The 25,988-nt window shown below is 48.3% G+C and overlaps 1 protein-coding gene across 2 annotated transcripts in view; it reads right to left on the reverse strand.

The window, feature by feature from the left end:
• The window catches only part of CCDC85C (coiled-coil domain containing 85C), a 111,943-nt gene that overhangs the window by 42,881 nt on the left and 43,074 nt on the right, over positions 1 to 25,988 (reverse strand). For both annotated transcript variants that reach the window (XM_086613742.1, XM_086613741.1), the window contains exon 2: positions 407 to 483. In XM_086613742.1, the coding sequence (XP_086469868.1) occupies positions 407 to 483 (77 nt within the window). The remainder of the gene's footprint in view (positions 1 to 406; positions 484 to 25,988) is intronic.

The raw sequence follows: 25,988 nt of genomic DNA on the forward strand, positions 1-25,988 counted from the left end.
ACTACAGCCTCCTCTTTCAACAAGATAAAAGTCAATGTAAATGCGCAAGCAAGACAAAATCCTACAGCAAGGGCACAGGCAGCACCGGACCCTCGCAGCATTCCTGAGAGCAGCAGTGGATCAAGGTGTTCTGCAGGGAAGTGTTAATGCATCTCCAAAACACACCCAGACACTAATAGAGGGTATACTTTTCTTTTTGCTCTTTTTTTTTTTTTTTTTAAACAAAAGGAGACCCAATTCTAGGTGGGCTGGAGGGGGCGGGGGGGGTGATATGAAAAGACCATTATGCTTTTCCCCTGGTAGGATGTCCACCAAAAGCCCTTGTGCATTCAAGTGGGCAGATGCAACTATACAGAAACAGAAGAACTGAGACTCATTAATATCTATTAGGTGATAAAAAACCTACCTGGGAAAGAAGCTTGTTGTCATCCTCCAGCAGTTTCACTTTTGTTTCAAGTTGCCTGATATAGTTGGAAGACGAATCTTTAGGAAAAGAGAAAAAAATATGTTTAAGCTGCTTGCGTGAAAGGCAAGTACTCTCAGACAGCAATATGTTTTCCGCCCTCCATGAAAGGCAAGTTTGGGAAAAAAATAATGAATAAAACCCCAAGTGTGCAGGGTGAGAAGGGGATTCTGCCAAAAGCTATTTTCACTAAAAAGCTGAGATTCAGCAACAGCAATATCTTCTGTGAATCTGTATCAGTGCCACCAGGTTGGGGGATGGGGGGTACAGAAGGAAAGTGAAGTTGAAATATTGTGTTTCATAATTCTATAAAAGTAATCTCCCCACTTTGAAAGCCATTCACATTCATTCTTGCAGCCAAGAAAGCCAAGGGAACCCTGGCATGTATCAGAAACAGTGTGGCCAGCAGGAGCAGGGAAGTGATTGTCCCCCTGTACTCAGCACTGGTGAGGTCACACCTGGAGTACTGTGTCCAGTTTTGGGCTCCTCACTTCAGGAAGGACATTGAGGTGCTGGAGCGAGTTCAGAGAACAGCAACAAAACTAGTGAAGGGTTTAGAGAACTTGTCCTATGAGGAGCGGCTGAGGGAGCTGGGACTGTTTAGTCTGGAGAAGAGGAGGCTCAGGGGGGACCTTATCGCTCTCTACAATTACCTGAAAGGAAGCTGTAGGGAGATGGGGGTCGGTCTCTTCTCCCATGTTATGAATGACAGGACGAGAGGGAATGGCCTCAAGTTGCGCATGGGGAAATTTAGGTTAGATATCAGGAAGAATTTCTTTACAGAGAGGGTTGTGAGAAGTATTTGAACAGGCTGCCCAGTGAGGTGGTGGAGTCCCCATCCCTGGAGGTGTTTAAAAACCGTGTGGATTCGGTGTTGAGCAACATGGTTTAGGGACCCTGACAGTGCAGGGTGAATGGTTGGACTTGATGATCTTGAAGGTCTCTTCCAATCAGATGAGTCTATGATTCTATGATCTAAAATGCACCAAAATACTCAAGAACAGAACAAGATGTTTCCTTTTAGCTTTGAATAAACAACCCCTCCACACACGTGCCTGTTTCTTTCAAAAACAACTGAAAACCTCACAAAGAGAAGCTGCTGGCACAGCTCTACAAGGAGGTCACTGCCACAACTCCCGGTACTGGGAAAGGGGAAGATGTGCCTACAGCAGGAGCGCAGAGCTGTGGCATGCACACAGCCTGACATATACAACAAGTGCCCACCCAGGACATCTGTTTTTTCTAATGGAAGCACGTGACACTAAACAGAAAAAACACCAGGACAATAAAATAGAGGATAACCTCACATAAAACGGTAATCTACAACCTGAAGGAATGTAACGGCCAGTTTACCACTGCAGTAAGACAGCAACACCAGATAGGGTGACCTGGTGTAGGAGATAACTTGCTGGAGAGCTCTGTGGGTGGCTTACTGCTCTCCAAAACATCTGGCTTTTGTTTTGAAAGACGCTTTGAAGCAACACATTTGCAAATTTCACAGGGAAGAAAATAAAGGAACCTGGGAAAACCTTTTCTCCATTTTCATTACAGCAGTTTGCAATAGTTCCTTCCGTCCATCTGGATGTTTGCAAAATTTCTCCTCCACTCGTAATTTTGGTAGCAGAGGCTGACAGTTGTCACAGCAGGAGGAAAAGACGGAGAGAGTTTTGCAGCTTAAGCGTATGAAAAAGCTTGAACGCTTTCCGCACAAATGCGAAATGGATTTATATTTTACATCATTTCAGTTATTACGGCGTGACTGCAAAAGCCACTATTCAACCACAGGACTTGTCGCCGAGCACGAACCGGCAAGGAACCGGGCGTTCACACAACCGCGCCGGTGCCGACGCACGTTGCCGATAGCCAGCACCTTTCAGGATGAGCCCCACCGCGGTTAGCAGGCACCGCTGGCCGCAGCCCTGCGCGCACGTACACACGCCCATGCACACGGGTAAGGTTCAGGCTGGCTCCGCGCCAACACCTTGTCTTTGCTTTCGCCAATAGCTGCTGAACGCGCTCGGCAACAAGCCCAAATGCTGTTTCTTGGCCACTGTGGGGGCAGTTTTGCAGAAGAGCTAGCGTGCAAGCTACAGCTCATCACTGAGAGTGCTTTGACCATTCAAGAGAAAAATTGGAATATGCTTGAAAAAGTGCTGCCATAGACAAGTGCCAAAACGCACATAAAGGAACAGCAGGACGGATTGGAGTCAAGTGCCCATCTAAAGCACAAGCACTCTCAGAGGAAACATGCTCACTTTTTTGTTTGGAATTGTGCTTTGTCCAAACTCAGGAAATCCAAACAAGTCCTCATGAAAAAGGTTAAGAAGACACCATAGGAAGCTATGTAAGTTCAGCAAACAGTTTAAGTGGTGGTAAGGTTCGCAGCAGTATCACCTTCAGCTGCAAGGATCACAGCCTCTGCCCAACAACCACCCCAACATGGGAGGAGTCTCCACGTCAGAGGAGAAGAGGGTAAACCAAGCAGGTTATAAGATCAATCCATAGCACTTTTCCTGCAAAGGCTTGGTGCCAACAGCATCATGAACTTAGTCATGCATATCAAAAGGTGGAGAGGATAACGCTGCAGAAGGTTGGTGCTTAAGTCAGCAAAATTTCAGCATCAGCTTGAACCACTTGCTGAATTAGTGATGAACCTGTCCTCCAGCAGGGTGAGAGAGGAGTCTGAGATTCTTAAACAGAAAGTCAAGAGGACCATGGACCCTTTGGTCTGACCTCTGTTCCCCAGGCCACCACACTTAAACTTACTCCCAAATTCAGTCCAGCAATACCCATTTGTCTAAACAGTTCCCAGATCAGTCTCCACCTCTGTCTGAAGACAACTAGAGACTCCACCATTTCCATTTGTGTGCTGGATACAACAGTCTCCATTGGTAGGACTGGTCAGATAAGGTGTCCTTCCCCGCCAACTTCACTGGTACCCGAAGGAACGCTGCCAGGGCAGCAGCAGAGCTGAGTGCCTCTACATAATGAATGATGTGATCCTGATATCACAGGTCCTGATATTTTTTTTTTGTGGGGAGGGGCATTCAAAGCAGCTTCAAGGAAGGATTCAAAGCAGTGTCAAAGGACAAGCTCAATCCACCCCTGCCTGGGAATCAGAGATACGCCTCTGGACCGAGCACAGTCTCTGTGTGCATAAATTGCATAGATAGCAACACTTGCATAAACAAATGCTAGATAATACTAAAGAAGATCTTGATGGGATGCTGGTAACAGACACAGGCTCCACAAGAACCACAGCACTGACTAAGCCCGTTGCCCATTAGCAGTCCAAGCCTGTTTCCCAAACGGCAGGAGCCTGCTAGATGCAGTATCCTCCCTTCCCCTTTGTACTCTCTAATCACTACTATATGTTTATACTGTGGACCACCACACCACTTCGTGTGCAAAGAACAGCAACCAAAAAACAAAGCCCTTTCTCACAGTTCTGTGCCCACAGAGGGCAGAGAAACTGCAGGAGGTCCTCTCCAGCACCTCTGCATTCAAGCACAGTGGGAAGTTATCCAAGGTGGAGGCTGGCAACCTGAACCTTGTGAGCACACCACAGCTACCCTCAGTCTTGAAAGCCTGCTCTGAGCTTTGCTAGAATTCTTCAAACACCACTGTTCAACCCCAAACCATGTCTGATCTCTGACTTCAGCCAGAAAACATCCCACAGCAACATAAAATATATGAAGGAAAAAAGAAAGAAAGAAAATGACCTGTCTGTCAGTAGAAGATACTTTATCTCAGGCGAAGGCTGAGAAACACTGCTCAGAGCCATCACCACCCTCGCTGTGCCCTCAGAGATGAATTGCTTCCAGGACCTGCCTGTGTTGAGGCAGGTGCCAGATGAGCTATTTGCATCTTGATCTCAGGTTTAAAAAATCCCAAACTCTCACGACAGCAGGCAGTAACACTGCTGGGCTGAGCAGTGAAACCTCAGGCTGGGTCTCTCCCAAGTTAGATCAAGAAACACATTCCCAGCATTTTTCTGCCTCTGACCTTCTCCTTATCAGTGAGTTTCCCTCCTCCTCTGCATCCCCCAGAGTCATGGGGTGGTGAGGACAGCCTTGCTGACCCACCCAGGAGAGGTGATAGCTGGATTGCTGACAGCTTGAACCTCGTCATCCTCTTCATTAGAAATTAAACGAACAGTTCACATCGCCTTGTCAAAGTCTGCCACCAGCCATGAGGAATGTTGCACCTTCCCCAGCCCAAATGCCCTCTCCTTGGTGGAATGAAGGGCTCCCAGACCTGGGTGCTGGGGTGTACACCCAGTACACCTGCCTGAGCAACCACCTCATGGAATCAATTTCGAGTCCACCCATGCCTGGTGGTGCCTCACCAGTGATCCAACACCTCATCGTACCCTGGCCAAACAACTACGCTGGTTGGCTCTGCAGAAGCGTGGCACAGTGAAGGAGAGATACAGTATCAGAGAAGCAGACAAGGATGGTGGTCAATGCCAGTGGTCAGGGACATGTGGTCAAGGATAAGCTTTTTGGGAGAATGCTTTGGCACTCGGTGCTGCTTGGGATGCCAGGAGGGTCAATGTCCTCCTCCAGTTACTCCTTGGGGCCACGAGCACCAGCTGCATGAGCAATGGGCACCTTAGTGAACCAGACGACACCAGAAGGAAGGAATTTCCCATCAACACATCTCACCTCCCACCCAACACCCTCCCTGTTGCAGCCATCACACTTGGTGCAGAAGAGGAGGTCAGAGAGAGACAGCATTGTGCCCTGCCAGGCACAAACGGATTAAAACTGTAATCACCATCAGCCATTGCTCACCTGTACAATGTAAATGCTTCGAGCTAAATCGTTTGCAGAGCCATAAAACCTGAAGTTATTTCTTACGAAGCTTTTGAAAAACGCATTGGATGTAGCTCTGCGCATTATCTCCATGAGAGGTAGAAGAGTTGCGTTCCAGCCCAGGAAGGACCATTACTGTTATTATCCACCCTCCTCGAGATTTATTGTCTTAAAAAATATACTCCATCTGGAACGGGGTGTAATTCAACTTGGATGTAATCGAGCTGAGTAACTTTTCTCCACATAGATAAACCACTTAATAATCATTACAGCTAAATTGAGGCAAGACAAATCCTCTACCTTGTTCTAACTCAATGGCCTCTGAGACAGCAGGGAACTGCCTGGCTCTTGAAGCTTTTTTAAAACATAAATTTGAAACTGTTTTAACAATCAAAACAATCTCTCAGCCTGCAGAGCACAGAACGGTGTCATTTTAAAAGACACTTGGAGACACTAGAGCCTTTCCGATCCTCATCTGAGATTTCAGACGAATCTGTCAGAGGGGTAAATACAATGAATTATACATTTATTTTGACAGCAGCAAAAGAAATGTTTTTATCTCCCTGTATGCCATTTCTCCAAACCACGAGTATGCAGAGCAGAGGTCTGCACGGTGGCTACATGGCTGGGATCAAGACACTTTTACTTAAGCTTTACTTAAGACATACTGAGGCCTTAGCACTTAAATGAATATATGAAAAAAATGCAATCCCTTTACTTAGAGCAGTTCACAGCAGAGGTGTAAGAGAAGGTTAATGTGGGTGTCCATGAGATGAGGAAGCTGCGGAGAGCTCTCCGATGGGGCTCACTGGCAGCTCCCTACACAGCCCAGGCAATACGGAACAACCCAGCACAAGCAGCCGTGAGCCAACAGAGGTGCCTTAGTCCTCTTCCACAGCATCCCACTGGGATTTGATTTGTCTTTTTGATGTCTGCTACAAAGAGGGCGTTACACAGTGTCCACCCTTGGTCCTGGCTGGCAGGTCAGGACCGTGGCGCCCGACTCCAGCACCATCTCCACGTGCACCACAGAGGTGCCCCGCACCTCCAGCAGCGAGGCTGGACACTTGCTGCCTCCCACTGCATTTTCTCCCCAGGAGCTACTTTTACTAAGCGTGATTTAAGACAGCTCTATTTTGTCAATGTCCTGCAAAAAAGGCTCTTCCTCTCCTCATAAAAAGCAGCATCCCTCAAGGGATTTTCCCAAACCCAAACCCAAGGAGGAAAGACGCAGGAAGTAGTGAGTGATGCTCTGCCAGGTTTGCACCTCGTGTCCAGCTGCTGCCTTCTCCTTCGCATGATGAGATGCTGACATTTTCACTTCCTCCCCTTCCATCAAAGATCATCTCATAAAAAGGCCTTCACCTGTGCCCAATAAAACATTTCCCTGTTTATTGGCTGTTTCGTTATTGCACCTCTGCTCTTCAGCACCATATTTCAGAGTCGTATTACTCTGCTGGTTTTGCTTCTTGACACAGACAAGCAGGCTGAAAAACGGGCCAGCGGTTACACCTTGTAAAGAAGTTGATTTATGAAGGCAATAGCACTCTTTCAGAGCAGCTGGGAAGCAGATGAGACCCACATCTCTTTATATATTGTCATTAAAGGAAATTATCGAAAGAGGTGGACAAACCCATCACCCTTGCTTTTTCCTAGGCAGCTCCCATTTTTCTGCTCTTACCGGCGAAGCCCATTCCCAATGTCCTGTTTTGGACTGGTGCATGAGGCAAGTTTTCACATCAGGCTTGACTTGGCAGATGGCTCCAATGCGAGCAGGAATACCACAAAGCCACTGCTGAGTTACTTTAGTTTTGCAGCTGCTGCCCTCTGCTAAGGTATCATCAGGACGTTCGTGGTATGCTCCTTGGTTTGCCTTGGCGTGATCAGCTCTGCAGTGCCTCTTGCCCTGACTCGAGGAGAAGTCACTTCTTCCAGCACCTGGAGGGTGCTGCTGTTATCCAAGACACTTGGCCACTTGGATAGCCCTTGCCCTCACTGAAGAAAGGCAGCTCTCCAGCCTAGCATCCAGGCTCCAACCTGGCTAGTCCCTGCTGAAAATGTCACTAAATGCAGCTGTGAAAGCGTGTGAGTGGGTGAGAGGGCAGGTCTGCAGAGAAAAGGCAGCTGAAAGTCAAATGAAGTATTCCAGCAGTGAGGTGAAGAAGCTCACCGACCTAAACCCTGCTTCTCTTCTCTCAGGTCCCAAGTAGCATACTCCACTAATCCCAATCCCCATGCCTCTCCAGTAGAAGCCTGGGCACAATTTGGGGTCCTCCTTCGGATGTGGTTAAGAGAATACACAACGGTAAGGTCTACGGCAGACAGAAGCTCCCAGCCTTTTGCAGCTTTGCAACATATTCTGCAAGAAAACCATACCAACTCGCTCTACCTCTTGTCCCACCACCTCATTCACCGTGGGTTGTGTAGCTGAAACAACAGAGAAGTGTGCTGTCGGTCCAGTCACAAATAACAAAGAAATCTGGTCTTAGACTAACACACATGTTCTTTAACTCTCACAAGCCGGTGGTTGCACACCGGTGACATGGTTGTGCTGCTGAAAGGTCCTGCTCTGGCAGGATGGAACATATGCCACTGCAGCTATTTAATTAACATTTCATGGCAAGCCTGTAACGATGAGCTCTGAAGTTTTTCAAGACTGCACGTTCCCGACTCAGTTCCAGTTCATTAGGCCCATCTGGGAGCTTAGCAGCCTCAAGTCGGTCTGTAACAGTTTGATAAGGTCTCTCCTGACTTCAGCTTTTACAGCTCACTACTGTGACTTCCAGCCATGACATCATCTCCGCGCACAGCAAAACATCTGCCCGCGATGACTGTCAACAGGAGCTCAAGAGCGCCTGATATCTTATCGGGATTTCATTAGGAAGCGGCTGATAGGGAAGGAACGGCGTGTGCATGTGTGTGCCCGTGGACTGCAGTGCAGCCAGGAGAGAGCCATCTTGTCCCATCGAAAAGTGGCCACCGGTTTCTCCTGCCTTGCTTGGGTGACCTTTACATTACGACCTACGCGAGGGCCAGCTTTCTATCATGGCATAGCACAGCAAGAACCATTGGAGATCGCTTGCATGGGAGGATGTCTAACCCGTTCAACCCGTAAAACCTGCTGAACGGGAAGGTGGTAAAACACCTCCCAGTCTCATAGTCCAACACTACGCTTCCCCTCTCCTGAGGGGGACAACCCATAGCTACTCTTCTGCTGCTGGGAGTGGGCATGGACAGATGGTGCTGCTGTGGCTCTCCAGGGCTTTCCACAGCTCTCCTTGTAAGCCTGTTTGTCAGGATAGCATCTTCACCAGGTTGCTCGGATGTGCTCCTCACGTGGTGTGCTGCCTGCGTGACACACCGGCTCAGCCCTGGTTATTAGTCACTACTGTTTGTCCAGGTTTCCCAGGAAAATCTTTCCTTCTGTCTCCCAGAGATTTTGAAGGTAAACAACCAAGGAAAAAATTGCATTTGTTTTACGAGTTGTGTTTTAATGCCCGACTGTGGGCATCACCCTGAGAAGAATCAGTGTGAGTTTTTTGAGGTTCAGCCTCAGATTGAGCTTTTTAGCACAAGTGGACAAACTGTAATTAGACACAACAAGCAAACACAGCAATAGAAATATTAATGTCCAAGACAAGCACAGCCAGATAGTCTTGATTGGTGTACATGTAACAGACGAAAGCCGATTTACATTCGCTGCAGCACTCTTGCTCCCTGCACATGGACACCTGCACTGTCCAAGGGAGCAGGTGCTTTCTGGATCAATTCCAGCTACTGCAATCACCCATCATGGCTCAGCGACACCGGGCAGGTTTCAGGTTTTCCTTGGCCTCTAAGAAGCCCTTTGTTGTGCAACCTCATACATGCACTCAATGAAGGACTGCCTGAATGCAGAAAGGACAATTCTAGAGAAAGCAGGACAACGTTCAAATTGGAGGTTGATCAGAGTGATGCTCCCTTCCAGACACTGTGGTACCAGCATTTCTCTATCAGTGCTTACTAGCTGATACGAAGGGAGACAACAATAGATGCAGAAGCTGGAGGAAGTACAGGGGAAGATCAGACTGACTACTGGATGTGATGCTGTGCTCATGAAAACTTGCAAGAGAACATAGATGAAGAACACCAACAAACTGGAGACTCTTTGATTGCCTTGTGCCTTGGTCAACGTAACTCCATTCAAAAAGCTTTGCTTCCCATGTCAGAGCTGCACTGCAGCAGTGCAGGACCTTCTGCTGTCACCAATCCCAGCACAGTAAAGCCATAGCCCGTTGACAAGTGCCAAAGCAGTGAATTAGGGGATCATCATAATCTTCCTTATCCTGTACCTCTCTACTCTTGCCACAGATGGGCAAGGACTGATCTACCACATTATGGCCTAAGCAGGACCTTCCATGAGAGTCTAATTTTAGACACAGAGAGATAAATCTTCCGCTTTTGATAGACTCATGAGTTGTTTCTCCTTGGTGAGATGGACTCCTCAATGCACAGGAAGGAATGGCCAGACTCCCTGCTTGAAGTCTGAGCCCTACCAACTAGTCGTGCCAGACTCTCCTTCGGGGGAAGGTGGAGGTGAACGGAAAGTTGTGTCACCAGCAGTCGCTCAGGGAGCAGAGCTGCAAGTCACTCACCGTTAATGGGATTCTGCAGCTTTAATGATTACGAAAAGGTTAAAATGACCTGCCAGGCACCCTCAGCTGTTTAAGCCTCTTTTCCTTCCTCGTGCTGCTTTAATCTTGGTAGCACAGTCACGTGACCCAGCCAAAAAAAGCCCCGAAGCCGATTAGCGGCTTTCCACTGGTTACAAACAACTCAAAACATTTGGGATGGTGTGGATGCTTCAGAAAAGAGTAGCCAGCTTAGCTCCACACCCTCCTTTCGGGGACACCTCAACAAACACTGCAGCCTCTAGAAGTCGCCAAGAGGGTACGGTCCCAGGGGAACACTTCTGAAACCAAGGGGACAGGCTGTACTCATTGCCACCTGTTTCAATCCAGTTCCTTAATTCCCCCCTCCCACCTCCAAAACCCAACCCTTACCACCTGACTTTGGCTATCGCTGTGGTAAGCTGCTGTCTCTGCATCTACAACAGCAACCAAAGGCTAAGCTCATCCCATTGCCAGTGTGCTACTCTCAAAGCCTCGGCCAAGGTCAACCTAAACTTTGTGGCAGCATCCTTCAATTCCTCATACACAGCGGTTCTGCGAAAAAGGATCTTGGGGGATATTGCACTTCACAAACCGGGCACGAATCGGTGTTGCTCTGGGGCAAAATCAGTATGTGGGATCGTGTTGTGATGCAGAAACAAGAGCCCTGTATGTAAACAGGGGAAATAATCCTCCTTCATCAGTGCTATTAAAGATCTTGAATAGGGATCTGTGTCCAGTTTTAGGCATCACGCTTCAAGACTCATGCGGACTAGTTGGAAGGAATTCAGGAAAGAAATAAGGAAGATCAGAGTGTGGAAAGCATAATCTAGCAGGAAAGCTTGAAGGAATCCAGATTGTTTAGCCTGGAGAAAAAAAGATCAAACAGAGATGTAGTAATGGATTCAAATATGTACATGTTTGTCAAAAAAGATGAAGTGAATAAACCGTTCTCCATGTCCACCCAGGAAGAGCAAGTTCTCTAATAACAGGGATATTCAAAGGCTAGAAGAGATTGCCTTGGGAGGTGGTGGAATTGCCACTGATGGCTTTCACAAGCAGGTTAGACAAACATCTGTCAGGAGTAGTTTAGGTAAAGCTGAGTCTGCCTTGAGGCAAAGGGATGGGTTAGGTGACCCCGAGAGCCCTTCAGTTCTGTTTTGCATGTCTATCCTGTACAAATATCACGAGAAAATTCACTTAAATTCCAGAAAGCAAGCACTACAATTATTTGAAGGCAAAAATGAAATCACTAAATAGCCTTTCATCACCGCAACAGGTTCAGTAATCTGAAACCATACACACATTTTGCTTTTCCATCACCTGCAGAGAGTCTCACCTAACTGTATGGTGGCTGGCAAAGAAGAAAGCAGGGCTGGCAAGAGCGTGTGACAAAGAACAAGTGCTTGAGCAGTGCCCTCCAACTAATGGGATGTTTGCAATAAAAAGGTTGTACTGGAAACAGTTGGCTGTTTTAAAATACTCCCAGGGATTTCAAGAGTTAGTATCCCCCCCCAAAAAAAGTGTTCTTCTCTTTAAGAGTTATCGTTTCCAGCTTTTCCACAGAAATTCACAGTCTTAAACCACAGAAGGCCAACATGCATGAGGCTTGGTATGACTATAGTAACAACATAAGGTCTCTAGCCAAAAGAGCTTAAAAAAGAGGAGCTCAGTGAATGCAGACAAGCTAGGGAATGCCAGGAAACCATGTGGGGTAGGAAACAGCCTCAGCAGCACTGACAGTCCAACTGCGGTCAAGGCTCATAGGCACCGCGACAGAGGAAGGGGCTGGAGAAAGCTACGGAGACAGCTGTGTCCATGTCTACGAGTCCTAGGGCAGCACAAGAGAAAGTACAAAGGTGCTAATTTGAAAACCAAGCATGCAGGGAATGGAGACCAGGTTGTCCTAAGCTATTTTAATAGCCCAGAAACCCTCATAATAAGCTGCTACCTTCGCCAAAGCAATCATGTGGTCTTTCAAGATAGGAAAGTAGTTATCAGAAGCCCAAAGACTCTTGAGCTTGCACTAGTGAAACCAAAAAGAGTTGCAAATGAAAGTCAATTTGGGTTCAGAGCCCTTTGTCACTCTGTCACAGCCAGAAAGCTCTGGAAAATAGGCTGATCTGAAACATTCGCACGCCCAACTGCCCTGCTAGTTACCTCTTGCAAATCCACTGAGCTGAGTGCAAGTGTATCCCAGAATCTGCCCCCTGCTTTCCATTTTGCACTATTGCCGCTCTGCCTCTCACGAAGGAGAAACGGTGAGCATCCACAATCGGTATTTTTCTCTTTGAACTCATCACACTGACCAAAGCTGTGCAAGATGTTTGCCCCCAGATCTGAACCCACCCAAACACATGCAGCTTTGATCTCACCCTCAAAAGATCTGGTGGGGTTTGTTGCAGTTGCAAAAGCTTCACTGTATTTGACGAGACCTTTGCTGCAGTTTCTCCATTTTTACAGCAAACCTCTAACCATCGATGGTTCAAAAGTCTGTGGGAAAGACCAGCTTAATCCAAAGCCTTGTGAAACGGAACAGTTGTGAATGAGTTTTTGCTTTAAAATTTTAGGTTTGTTTGAATCCTTCAGCATTTTCTCCTGGATAGATTAACATTACCTACTAGGTAAGAGGCACTGCCAAGTTTCAGACGGCTGTAAATCTTATATTCGACATTGTACATACAAATGGGCCGGTAGATTTTATGCGGAAATTCCCACTGCCTTCGAAGGAATCCTGCTTAGAAACTGATAACACAAAGCAGTCCAGCTGCAGAAGGGCTCTCTTGAGTTTACAAAACTAAACTCCTTTCTAAGCAACCTGTGGGGGGAAAGGCAGATTACTAGATTAATTGATGCGGGTGGTTTTGTCAGAAGGGTAAATAAAATGACTTCAAATATTTGCAAAAGTCTTTCTTTGCAAACAGCAAACAGCAAATTGAAACTTTTGCAGGCTCTAAAAATGCATTTCGGGTTGTAAATCTGCTCCCCCCTTTTGCCTGGGAAGATTCTTTTGGACAATAAACGCAGCGAGCCTGGGAGAGGGCTGCATAATTATCCACTCCACACAATGGAAACCAGCTTTTCCAATGTGATCCTCAACCGTCAGGAATCCAAGCTGCGTGATAATTAAAACTCAAAAATCCTCTTCTGTCCAGAGAGAAATTAAACTTTAATTTCTACTCCTCAAATACCCCCACCATGTTTGGGAAGCCCCCTGTTAAAAAAAAATCTCATAGATGCAAATGATGCCCTTCAGAGTACCAACAGGAAAAAATTTAATTGGCAGTGAGAAAAAACTAATGATTGGGTTAATGAAAAATAGGCTCTATTGACTTGGGCCGCTCGACCATTCCTGATGAGGGTAAACAGCCCCCCCACCTCCTCCTTCTTCCCCGCTCCCCTCGAGCCTTTGTCTGCCATGTACGGCAAGGCTGAGAGCAGGAACGCATTCAAAAGCGATGTCTCGGTGGGAAAAGGCTGGAGTCAGATCAAAGTCCTTCCACCGAGGGCCCTGCCAGAGCTCAACGCTCGCTGAATGGCCACCGTGTGCCCAGGAATTTGTTATCCCCCCCTGCCCTGGTCCAGGCTGCCCCACACCCCATCCTTAGCCCCAGCGCTGGCTGCCCCCATCTCTCTCCCTGAGCCTAAAAAAGTGCAAGGTAGCAAAGATGTTAAAAATTGCTGGTCTTTTCCAGCGAAACGCATTTATCCAGTTACAGCCGGCTCTTTCTTAGTGGGCAGGATGGTAACACCCCCACACCTGGGGCTGGCAGGGGAGGGCTCTTGCCCAAGTGACGAGCAAGATGCATGATTTCATGGTGCCACCCACTCTTGCCATGCTACTTGGGATGAGGGCTGGTTAGGAATTTTTAGGTAAAGCAGTTTTTCCTAGGGAAATGCTGATTTATCAAGAGAGAGTTTTTAACACAGGCATCCAATTTCATGCAATTTTTAGCTCAGGATGAAATTTCTGGTCAGACTTTCGAGACAGAACAGGAGAAAGCCTAAAATAGCCACGAGCCCATGGCTTAAGGCAATTGCTGGGGAATGCCTAAATCCCTGCACGCTAAGCTCTTCAGGAGTTGGGGATTGTATGCGTCTGTGTCAAAGACACACAAATTTCTACGGCTGAGGATATGGAGCCTTGCTAAACTGCAGGTAGAAACCCTGCACCTGGTCCTATTTGCCAAAAATAACTGCAGTTGTGGAGACAGTGGCTCCTACCAGCTAGGATGAACACCCGCACAGGTCCCAGTGTTCACCCACAGTTCAGTTTTGGATCTACGTGTATGTTGCAATTAGCTGGTTTAATGTGTCGGTCTCTCCCAGCAAGCCAACGCTTCGGGAAGCGAAGCTCTGCTACAGCCCAGAGTACCAAGGGGACCCTGTTCCCCTCCACCCACTCCCCCCTGATTTGGGGTATTTTCTGACATGGTCCTTCTCTCTTCCCCTGCCCAGTTCCTCCTTTCCACCTGGCAGCAGAAAACCACTCAGCCTCACGCTCTCCTACTACAGACCGTAGTTAAAGATTACATGCTGCAATTGCCTAGCAATTTAACTCATTTTTGATAAACACATTCCAACGGCAGCGTGACTGTGGGAGGAAGGTGTGTTTCTTTCCAAACACCATTAAGGACTCAATACAGACAAGAAAAACAGCCACACATAAAAAAGATAAAGTATATACAGTTAATTCACAGTACTTCAGTATCAGGCTGGAAGATGGCGTGAATCCAATCCCTGCCAGCCTTCACCTGAGATAAAATCTAACCAAAGAAAACCTCAAATGGGGTCACAGAGAAGCCCCTTCGTGCCATCAAATTACACAAACGGAGTAGAGACTGTTGCCTGTGTTCCTACATGGGGGTGGAGGGAAATCATCGTTCTGGAAAGTGGCAATGTCCCACCTCCTACCCGCAGCCCCCTCCTCCCGTACCCGCTGCCCTGCCACAGGAGGTAGTGAAAGGAAACCACACAGGAGAAGGGCTGAGTGTAACATGTGGGCTCTGCCGAGCCGGCGCGGGCTTTGCCAGGGCCAGCTGGGAACAGCAGCAGGCCAGCCAAAAATATGCTATAACTCAAAACTGAGCAGGACAGGGACTCCAGATACCTAAGCGAGTGACACGTGGTATGGCTTAAGAATCTGAATACACTAAACGTGTAATTAATGCCTGGAAAGAAAGGCTAGACAGTACCTAAGCATTTCCAAACTGCACAATGTCTAAATGAAGTAGAAACAAGATGGAATAATAGATTACAATTACTCAGCTGGACTGAAATAATGAGATAACAGGAAACAAAACTTGTTTTAAAATAAGTTAATAGTACAAAGCTGCTACAATAAAAATAGGAAAAATCATTTAGAAAGAGCAAGTCAATCCTCAGATGAATCTCCCTAATAACTGTGACTCACTCGGCCATGCTACCACCCTCAGCCAGGAGTTTTAGGAAGGGCTCTACAAAGCTGGTCCTTGCCAGCACTGACCCTTTCCAGGGGGTGCTGAGCAGCCACCGCTGCAAGGGAAGGTGGCCGGGAGCATCCCGCAGGACGAGTCCCCTGATGATTAGAGCAAAGCAGGGAACTGCGCTGTCACCTTGCCTGGGGCAGCCAAGAAGAGCCCGGGCATTCGGCCACCGCAGATGATACAATCACGATCCAGAGAGCAGGCGATCGGAGACTTTCTGATCCCACAAGCCAAACAGGCGCTTGCTATGGCTTTGCAAAAGGACTGTGCAAACCTTTACCATGTTTCCCTGAGGTTATATTCAGAAATTAAAACTGTGCAACATGGCCAGCTTTCTCTGTTATTTATTAACAGGTTTACCACCTCTCACTCACGCCCTTTGGAATGGCAGCTGACCGCTCCCTGCAAGGCAGGTTAACGTGTGCTTTGCGGGGACTCCAAAGCGGCCTCCACGGCTCACTCTTGGTCTCGCCGCTCCAGCAGCACACAGGTGCCCGCGGGACCCACCTCCGTGTGTTGGCCTTCAAATGCATATTCCGCGTTTCAGCCTTGAAAAGCGGGCTCTTGCAGCAGCAGGGACCCCTGCTCGCTCCGTAGTGTCACCTTCCTGAGTCGGTTCTGGTTACACACATCACGGCAGAGCTGGGGCAAAGGGAAGGGATACGGAAAAGAACCCTGACACGAATGTCTTCCTTCCCAACCATGTGTTGCTCCAGGCATCTCCTGTCTGCCCACTGCAGAGGGTCACCTGGGGCTCCTCTACATCCACATCTCAGGACTATCTGAGAACTAGCAGAGGGAGAGAAGATGATCTTCTTATTTCCACAGGATAGCTTTTCATTATACACATAAAAGAAAAATACTTACTTAGCATAGGTCCTCTAAAGTCATCGATATTCCCCAGCTCCTCCCCAAATAACCAGGTGGGCCCATTTTCTAGGAGTGCACATTGCATAGAGATGGGAAACAAATCACTACACCTAAAGATAAAGAGGGTTGCTTTGGTTCAGGCACGAGGATAGCGAAGGAAAATAGATGAACATTCAATGCAACTCCATTCATAAAAGCGTAAAGATGTTTCAGGTCATCTAGCACAGAAGTTCCCAAACTATTTTGTTTGCCAATTGCTCCCACTCTTGAGAGATATGTCCTACACCCTCCTTCTTACAAGCCAGGCAGTATTTAGAAAGTGTATTTTGAAAGACCAACAAAATTGGGGAGTGCTGTTTTAGGGCCTACCAGGGCCCTGCCTCACACCAGGACAAGTGCCTGCTGCCAGCTTACCACAACATCTTGCTTTGGTAGACAGCAGCCCCCAGTTCCCCTGAGCTCAAACCTCAGCTGAAGACCCTGCCCTGTAGAGAGGCAAAAGTCCCACTCATTGTCTCCTCCATCCCTCCCAGAAATGCACTGTTCCTGAGGGGGCCATGTCTCCCTGGAGCCCCCTGAAGCCACCAGTATCACTCATCTCCTCCCCAAAACCAGGTTCTTCTCATGTTCTCATTTTAATATAACCAAGTGAATAAGCGCCCACCACTTACCTCAAGAAACCATGCCGCAGCCTAATAGCTTTCACCTTGAGGTAACATTTCCTGACAACTTTCTCCTTCACCTAATTTCATCCCATTAATCCCAGTTATACACGCTGGGTCAACCCCGCATCCCGCCTCCCTCCACCCTGCAGACACGGGGCCCCGGTGAGAGCATCTCTGCCGAGGCCGCTTGCTTCTGCTGCCGGAAAAGTGGGGACCCGACCCCCACGCTCGCTCGCCGCAGGCTCAGCCTCTGCCAGCACGTGAGAAACGCCTGGGAAGTCACTTGCACAGAGGGATTTGTCCTTTCCTCCCCAAAACGTCCCCTGAATGTGGTTTTAAATGACGAGTCGCCCCTGCCTTTCTCTAGGAAGTGCCTCGCAATGCCAATTTCCAGCCCACGAACGCACAGCCTGCGCAGCACTATTTGTGTTGACCAACAGGAATTTAATCAACCAACAATAATAAACTGGGTAATACTCAATTGTGTGAAGCCGCCAGTCAGATGAAAGGATTTACAAAGGCTGGATTGATCCCCAAGCCCTGGCAACTTTCCCACGGTCCCCCTCTAATCTGCGAAGCTGGAGAGAATACGTGAAAACTCCAAAATCCGGGTTTTCCTGCAGGGTGTGTTAAGCTCAAATGAGTCTCTCAACTGCAGATGTGTATTATTTTTCACGTCCTCCTGCTCTGCGGCTGGCTCTTACCTAACCCTAAAGGAGCATCACGCCAGGGCAAAGCCCCCTTGGAGACAGCCGGCTTATGTAACAGCTAATGCTGTAAGCACTACAATGTCTTTAGTGACAAAAAGGCTCAACGCAGGCTCAGACCAATGGCAGCCAATTCCCTGAGGAGAGTTAGAGAAGAAACCCATGTTACTTTGGGAAATCAGCTGGCATGGCCACCATTGCTTTAGCAGATAGCATCTTTCCAGCAGGTGTGGAAACATCTTCTGCCATTGCAAAGCATTGATGGGATGGTGTTTGCTTACTTGGGGAAAGAAAGAAATGCTCCAGGCTGCCTTTCAGCTGCAAGCACCCTTGGTGTACAGTAAAGCCAAGGGCATACCCGAGGGTGGTTGCTCATAGAGGCACAGAATGATCTTACTGAGGTATCTGCAGGTGCCTCCACTGGCTCCATGCTCGTGCAGGCTGCTAGCACCCTCCCCTCCCTCTGGGGAACCTGCCTGTGTTTCCAGCTGGGAGCCCTTCAGGCCAGGGCCACAGGAAGGTGACACTGATCATCGCTGTGGGAGCCAACATGAGAGAGGGACCAGAGGCTGTTTCAGACACACCATGCCCTTGCACATGCAGGGGTCCACTGGCATCGTGGGTCTCCTCTTCCAGCACCTCGGGGGCTCACCTGCAACACGTGGTCACCATCACATGGTTGAATGGTCCCATCCCACGTGGTTCAGAGCACGTGGTGGCTTTGGAGGTGGCATGTAGGTCATGTCATTCAGGTGGCCACAGTATTGCTGGTTCTACAGCCATTTCCCTGCAAACCAGGTGAACATCTGGGTTTGGGGGCTGAGCTGAGGGACTAGGAAGCAGCTGTGATGCTGCTGATGGTGGCTGCACAGGGGCCACCAAACCTGAAGGTAACACTCCTGGCTTGGGAAGTCCTCGAGCTGCAAACGTCTGGTGGTTGGGCAAGTATTGTAGGGAAACACATCATCATATATGATCATTGCATTGCCTTGGTTCTAATTCCCCTGGGTGCTGCTGGAGACAGGACATCAGGCCAGGGGGAGCTTCAGTTCAACCCAAAGCAGCCACTGTCACAGTTCAAGGCTATTGTCACCTTCACTCATCACATGGCTCGGAAGCACCGAAGTGGAGCAGAGGAACAGAGCAGCAGTGTGTCCATTGCTCTGCCCCACATCCAGCCAGCTTGTAACCACGCTGACCAGCACAGCAGGGAGATGGGGGCAGAATTAAAAGGAAAAGAAAAACCAAACAAACACCAAGAAGTACTCAAGGAAGGGCAAGCACACAGCAAAGAAGAGCAGCATCAACCAGCAGTACATGCAGGCTGGCAGTAGGTGCTTTGAAGGGTCAGATGCAATATCTGATTCATCCACAATCCAGCCGCATCCTTGTCAACTGTCACAGCACAGCGCCTAAGGAAAGACACCTTAAAAGCCCAGCAGAGTAGTAATTTTAGTAGGAGGTGTTAATCAATCAATTGATGAAGAACAAGATGGTCTTCATCACCCCTGCAAGCAGGGATGCCTCCCTTGGCTAGGAAGCAGCTGCATGAGCAAGATGAGTGCCCACAATGTGGGCATCGGCTCTGCTTTATGGTCAGCTGCGGTTTGTGGTAGGAAGAAAACAGGGACAGAGATTTCCTGTAGTGGCAGGAGGTTTGGGCAGAGGTTTGGTGGCCTTCATCCCCCAAGTCAAGGTTGCTGTTTGGGAGGTCACAGTCCTCTGTCCACAGAGGTATCCACCACAAACACTCATCAGAAAAACAAAGCAAGCATCTCTATGCAGTTGTAAGCAATCCTCTCTCCATCTTCTGCTTCTTCAGCCCTGGGGAGAGACTGAAAAGGCAAACCTTGGAGTCCAACCTCCATCCCACCCCAGCCAGCTCACACCACCACCACAGGCTGGCTCAAGTGAATAAACACACACATCTATCCAGCACCTTGCACACGGCAGGGCCCTCCCTCCCCTCCAATCTGCACTAATCTCCTCTCGCGTCTGCGTTGCAGAAGATAATTTAGAGGCAACGGCATGCTCCTGAACACATTGCCTCTCGCACACAGCAATTAAATGTACATCATTGTCTGGCCGTCCTGTATCCTTGGGGCAGGAGGGATTGTCATCATCTTAAAGTCATGATTTACAGAGGTAATAATCATGGCAGCAGCCTCATTACATGCCAACTTTCAGGAAATTAGGTGATAGATATTATTCATTAAGTTGCCACACGATACCCATATCCATCCATCTGTTACAGCTGAGCTAACATTTTGGTTCGGAGCATGCAAGCTAATGGCTTCTTTAGGAAGGAAGCAGGCACTGTCCTGAAAAGTGATGGGGAGAAAGGAGTAAGATTGCAACTGAGTACACCATTTAAAAAAAAAAAAAAAGATTAAATTAAATTAAACACAGACCTCGAACGCTTTGTGAGTCCCCAGCAGCAGGACACTCAGGCCAAAGCAGAGTGATACACAAGCCATAACATGGTGCTCGAAAAGGCAAAAGCTTCGTTCCCGGCGAGCTCAGCCCAACCAGCTGCACATGCCACACAGTGGATTCATTCTGGGGTGCTCCGTCAGGCTCCACCATACTGAGCTCCCCAGGACCAGCAGCTATGCCCAGCTCCGGGTGCCTGGGCTGCGAGTTGCTGCTCCCCTTGCAGCAGGAGGGACAGGGCTGCATGGGTGGGATGCTGGCAAAAGCCCAGCTGCCCTTGGCCCTCAGTGCCCAGGGCTCCTCCAGCCACCTGCGGCTGGCACACCAGAGGCCAAGACCGGCCTTTGACAGCCCTGAAATCCTGGAGGTACGTGTCCCTTGCCCCTGTGATGGACTCCATGTGAGGGGACATAGCGTAACCCTCCTGCCTCCACACACAAGAGAGTGAACAAGGAAGATGCTGGAGATCTGACCATCACCCAGCACTGGGACAGAAACCCCCCGCAAGCGCACAAGCGTCCATGTCCCAGAAGAGACAAGCACCTTCAGGGATTCTTTTTTCTCCCCTAAAACTACCCATCACCCAGTTTTGCCTCAACAAACGCTGAGATAGGCATTTTTAGAGAACTCATTTTCAGGATGATTCACTCCTAAAAAAGCTGAATGAGAAGGATTCCTGCAAAATATTTTTCATTTTTATCTTTTTAGGGAAGGCTGTGTTCTTGGGGACAGAAAACAGAGGGTAAGCGCTGAGATCTCAGACAAGCACAATCCTACACTGCACAGATATCCACTCTCAAGCATTAGTCATTACTGGTTAAATAATACAAACGGTTTCCCAGCAAATTTCTTGCCAGAAGGAGGAGAAAAGCGAGTGCTGATGGTGCCAGCCTTCGATATGACGGCTCTGCAAGTCTCTGACAGAGGCAGAGATGGAAAGAGCTTCGTGCCCATCAAGCTACAGCATGTCCAGAGGCCCAAATTTATCTTCTCTAACCCTATTTGATCCTTTTAACAAATGCTTCCTCGAGCAAAATGCATTAAATAAGTACCAAAAAACCCAAAGGGTTTCTCATCCCTACTTACTCCCTCAATGCATAAAAGTGCTGTTTTCAGCCACAGAAGATACCAGAGCTGGCTAGGGATCCCGGATCTGGGAAATCCTGCAAAAGGGATGGCAGGAGGGCAAGGACTGCAGAGGCTGGGAGCCAAAGTCTGGAAGCTGAAAAGTCTACGTTACACATAAAAGCTTGCCACTAACGATGGGCAAGACGTATGCTTTTGTGCCCACCCAACTGCAGGCAGCTGTCTAAAGGGTTGATGCCACCCCATGGCATCCCGTAACAACCCAGTGACACATGGCATCCCTGGCTGGGGCCAGCACGAAGCAGGAGGGGATGTGCAGCTGGGCATGGGGAGCCCGCACCGGCCCTTGGCAGCCGCCCAGCGCGAGGTCAGCCACAGCCGCCCGCGAAACCACACGCCTAGCGCTTCATCTCCAAGCCGGAGCTAATAGCTCCCCACTGATTTTTTCCCCTCCAGAGCACAGGATATCCAGCTAAGCGGAATGAAAAGCACAACACGTTGTGATACAGTGGTAGTTCAGTCCAGGGAGCATCCCAACCACACCGGGTAGCAAACCTGTTGTCTTTGCAGCATTAACAAATCTCGTACTGCCAACAAATCTAGTATTGTCGATACACTACTTAGGACTTACAGGACTTCCCACACAACTTGATAAAGCTCTGGACACCAGGCTGGCACTGCCAGCCTCCAATGGTGCTGCACAACCTCCCCGCCACGAGCTCTGCCCTGGGCCTCCCCATCGAGAGGAAAAATGTGAATAAACCACGTATCCCTAAAGCTAAGCGAAGCTGCCCGTAGAGGTAAGGTAGTGTTATATCCTGGCTGAACAGCTCAGTAACCTGAGGAATGACAAACAACCAGCGCCCAGAGTCAAATCACACATCCATATGCTCTGCCAGATCAGAGCTATACATCACAAGCCTTCAGCACAGCCACAAGCAGAGTCTTCCTTGTCTACCCCCAAGCCCTGTGCTCCAGGCAGCAGGTTGTCTTCTCCTCATCGTTCCCCACACCTGGCACAGCCAGGGAGGCAGGGACACATCCTGCTCACTATCACGGGCGAGGTGGAGGACGCACAGTGCCACACAACCCTGGCAAGACCCCGCACGCTCCTCAGCATTGATGTTCATCTCTGCTCAAAGCAACCCAAGGAGGGCATCCCAGGTGAAAATGCCGACCAGAGAGCTGCAAGGCACAGCGGCACGGTGCATGCCAGAGGAGTTACACCACTCTTTCTGTGAGCCAAGACTGCCTCAAATACGTTTCTCTGTAAACGTTAACAACCAACTGCAAATTTTAAGGTGTCCATGACTATGCTCCTATAGGTCTTCTTCCAGCATACTGCACTAGCACAGGTTCCCAGGTGGGAGCCTAAGGGTTAAGAGTCATTTTGCTGGGCTGCCCATGACATTTGTAGCATATATCATGAGATTAGATACTCTTATCAGGATGAAATGGACATAAGGATGCCAGAACTCAAGATTCACACCGACAGGTTTGTGTACCTTCAGGACTCAGCAGCATTTGCCTTGGGCAACAAGATGGTAGGGAAAGCAAAAGGGATGAAAGGGATGAAAATATGAACATAGACTACATGTGAAGACATTTAGGCTAGAAATCAGGAAAGGAGGTAGGAGATTCAGGAACAGCCTTGCAACACAAGCAATAGGGGCAAAAATTTCAGAAGGCAGGCGGCATCAAGTGGGAGCACTCGCTAGGGCACGACCACATTCACCAACCCCAAAGATCCCTTCTGATCTCATACGTCCATTAATACTGGTATATTTTGCATATATATATATACACACACACCATCACCACATGTCACACACAGCATCAATGGAACATTAACCTAAGGGAATGGCAATACTCACTGTGCTTGTTTTGGATATCAGAGCATTCCTCCCTTGTGATAGTAAATCTGGTGTAATTAGGTAAGGCCTAATTAAAAGTAGATTCCACCCAAATTAATTTGCAAACATAAAGATTCAGGAGCAAATTCAGCCCTGGTTTAATTCTACTGAAGTCACCAAAATGACTTCAGGGATGAATTTGGTCAACTCAAATACCCATGTCTCATTTCTACCAGATGAGCTGTGTACCTACAAAGGGGTAATGGGTCTTTGGAACAAATGTGATGACGCAGAGATGGGCACATCCAGGATGGAGGCAATGGATGAAAGTGCCTCTTGGCTTAGGATCCTCTTGCACTTCAACTGCTGGATTCACTGATGGTTTTGGTGAAGTAAAAAATTTAGTTTCAGCATTTCTACTAAATAACACAAGCAACACACTTTCCTTCAGGTCACTGCCACAGTATAGCAAGCGCTGGGTGGCCCTTGGGAATGTGAGCTTTCAGACAGATTAATACAGCTTGACTGAAGAAGGAAAGATGACAGACACTACTAAACAGACTCCAAGTTGGGCTCATCCTTGAACTGAATTTTCTTCACAATCTCACAATCCCTCAATCAGAAAAGTCAGTCCCCATATAATGAAGTGCAAATACTTTTGCTCTCAGTAATTACTTTTAATTTAGACAGTGAACAAAGGGCAAAGATTCGCTCTTTGGGGTTTTTTGCTTTTACTGGCGTTAAGAGGATCTCAGATATTCAGATGCCAGAATCACAGGTTCACTGACAATAACTTTAAAAACACCATAACAAAATATTTTACAAATATTCTTATGTTTCCATGTTACGACTGGCAGCTTGTTAAGGTACTATACACTCACTCAATGGATTTCCAATGACCAGAAGAGAAACGGAGCCTTGGAAACACAAAGTCCTTGGAAAGTTTATCGCAGGGAGTTTACCACAGTTACTGGGTCATCCTTGACTTTTAAAAACCTTTTGTGAATTATAATTAATGATATTAAAATGATACACACATATTATACTTGTCTGTGGTTTTGCCTATAAAGGACATCATCAAGGGCAAGAAAGCACAGATATAAAACAGAAAGCGTAATTCGTTGTCCTTTCGGCCCCCAAATTGCTGGTCAGTCTGCTGCACAAGAGCACAAACTGGTTTATTCCATTCAAACCGTCGGTGTGCCGGGTGCCAGCTGCCTGGCTGCACTCTGCCTGCAGAGTGGCTCTCCCGGGCTGCAGGCAGTGCTGCCCGCAGCATCGCCGCAGCGGGGAGCAGGCAGCCCCACAGCGATGCACGTGTCACCATCGGCGTTCGGGGACCCACAACCCGCTGCTCTAATTTTAGCACAAACAGCCTTGCTGGCATCTGGGGAAGACGTCTGCTGTGCAGACGACGCAGGCGGCTGGCAGCCAGTGGCAGAGCCCCAACAACAGCAACAGCAAACCCCTGGTGAGATCCAAGGAGAGCAACAGCATGAGGACACAGCCGGGAGCTGCGTCTCAGCTGATGGGTGCATGGAGAGCAATGGCAAGTGGAGAGCAACGCTGGCCCAGAAGCACAGGCAGGCTCGCAGACGGAGGGGACAGGCACAGCCAACACTCAGGCCATCCCCACATGCCACTCCAGGTGCATGCAGAGCCCACTCCTTCCCTCCATTTCCACTGTTCAAAACCCTGCTCAAAAATAATGCACTCCCAAAACCTTGCCTGATTCACTCACAGCCTCCTCCTTCAAGAGTAGAGTTCCAGTCGTCCCCAGCTGCCAACGATAACACAGTTGAGAAAAAGATATTATGCACCAAGCCATTGGAGAAAATCCCACTTTTATCTTAGCAAAACAACTCTCCCTTTCGACCACCAGCAGAAAAAAGACTGTCCCCACCTATCTGCATTGCACAATCCTGCTGCGGTATCTAAAGCAACATTTACTTGGGAAAAAGATACTGGGCAAATGCTTCATGCCTGGTTCCCAGACTGCAGTAGGATGCAGCACCTGGAAACCAAGAAAACAACAACAGTGCCGGCTATCAGCCGGATCCGGGGATCACCAGCTTGGAAAGGCCTGGGAAGGCTGCACACATTAGAGGGCCAACTCAACCTGAGCGCTTGGGGAGGTGGGCAGGATGAGCCAGTCGGGCTTTTCCACCACTGCTCCGCGTGATCCCACAGCAAGGTGTCTCTCCGGCTATTGTAGCCCTTGAGAGACACCAAACCTGCTCCCGCAGCACCCATCTGCACATCAGCACCGTGCCCTGCACCTCCCAGCCCCGCTGCCCTCTGCTCGCCCCCAGGGCAGCTCCTCACACCCTTCTGCGTGGTCACCCAGGCTTTCATCTGCTTGGCATCAAGAAGTCAGTTCAAAGACATCAATATGAAAATGCTGGGAACACTGAGTCCCAATGGGATGAATCCCTCAGTCCTTGTTCAGGCAACATGCCCACGCAGCAATGGGAAAGTTCAGGCTTTATATTCCTGAAAGGAGGAATCTTAGCTAATATTGATGCTCATGTGAAAGAAACCCCACCAAAAACAAACAAACAAAAAAAAACACAAAAAAAAAACCAAAAACAAACAAACAAACAAACAAACAAAAACAAACCCAAAACTTTTTGCAAGGCTAGGAGAAAAAAAAAAAAGTCCTGCTGTCTTGGGAAATGTTTTTCCCACTGGCTTCTCCTTAAGGATTTGGTTTAGGCTTGTGGGAACTTAACACATTAGAAACTCGCCCATAATTTGCATGCCCCAAACAGCAGGGAGGTATCATGAGATCTGCTGTTACTGAGATTTCTTTCCTTTGGCAAAACATATTCCAGAAGATTTACTTGGAGAAAAGTTCACGCATCATTACAACTCAACTGTATGCACCTAGTGAGTGAAGAAAGGGCACAAGATGACACATTACCCTGTGGTTTTATTATACTGGCTTTGCTTCCATACTTCATTTGCAAAATTAGGGTTG

Source organism: Tauraco erythrolophus, chromosome 6 (genome assembly GCF_009769465.1).
Source record: "Tauraco erythrolophus isolate bTauEry1 chromosome 6, bTauEry1.pri, whole genome shotgun sequence".
Classification (NCBI taxonomy): Eukaryota; Metazoa; Chordata; class Aves; order Musophagiformes; family Musophagidae; genus Tauraco; species Tauraco erythrolophus.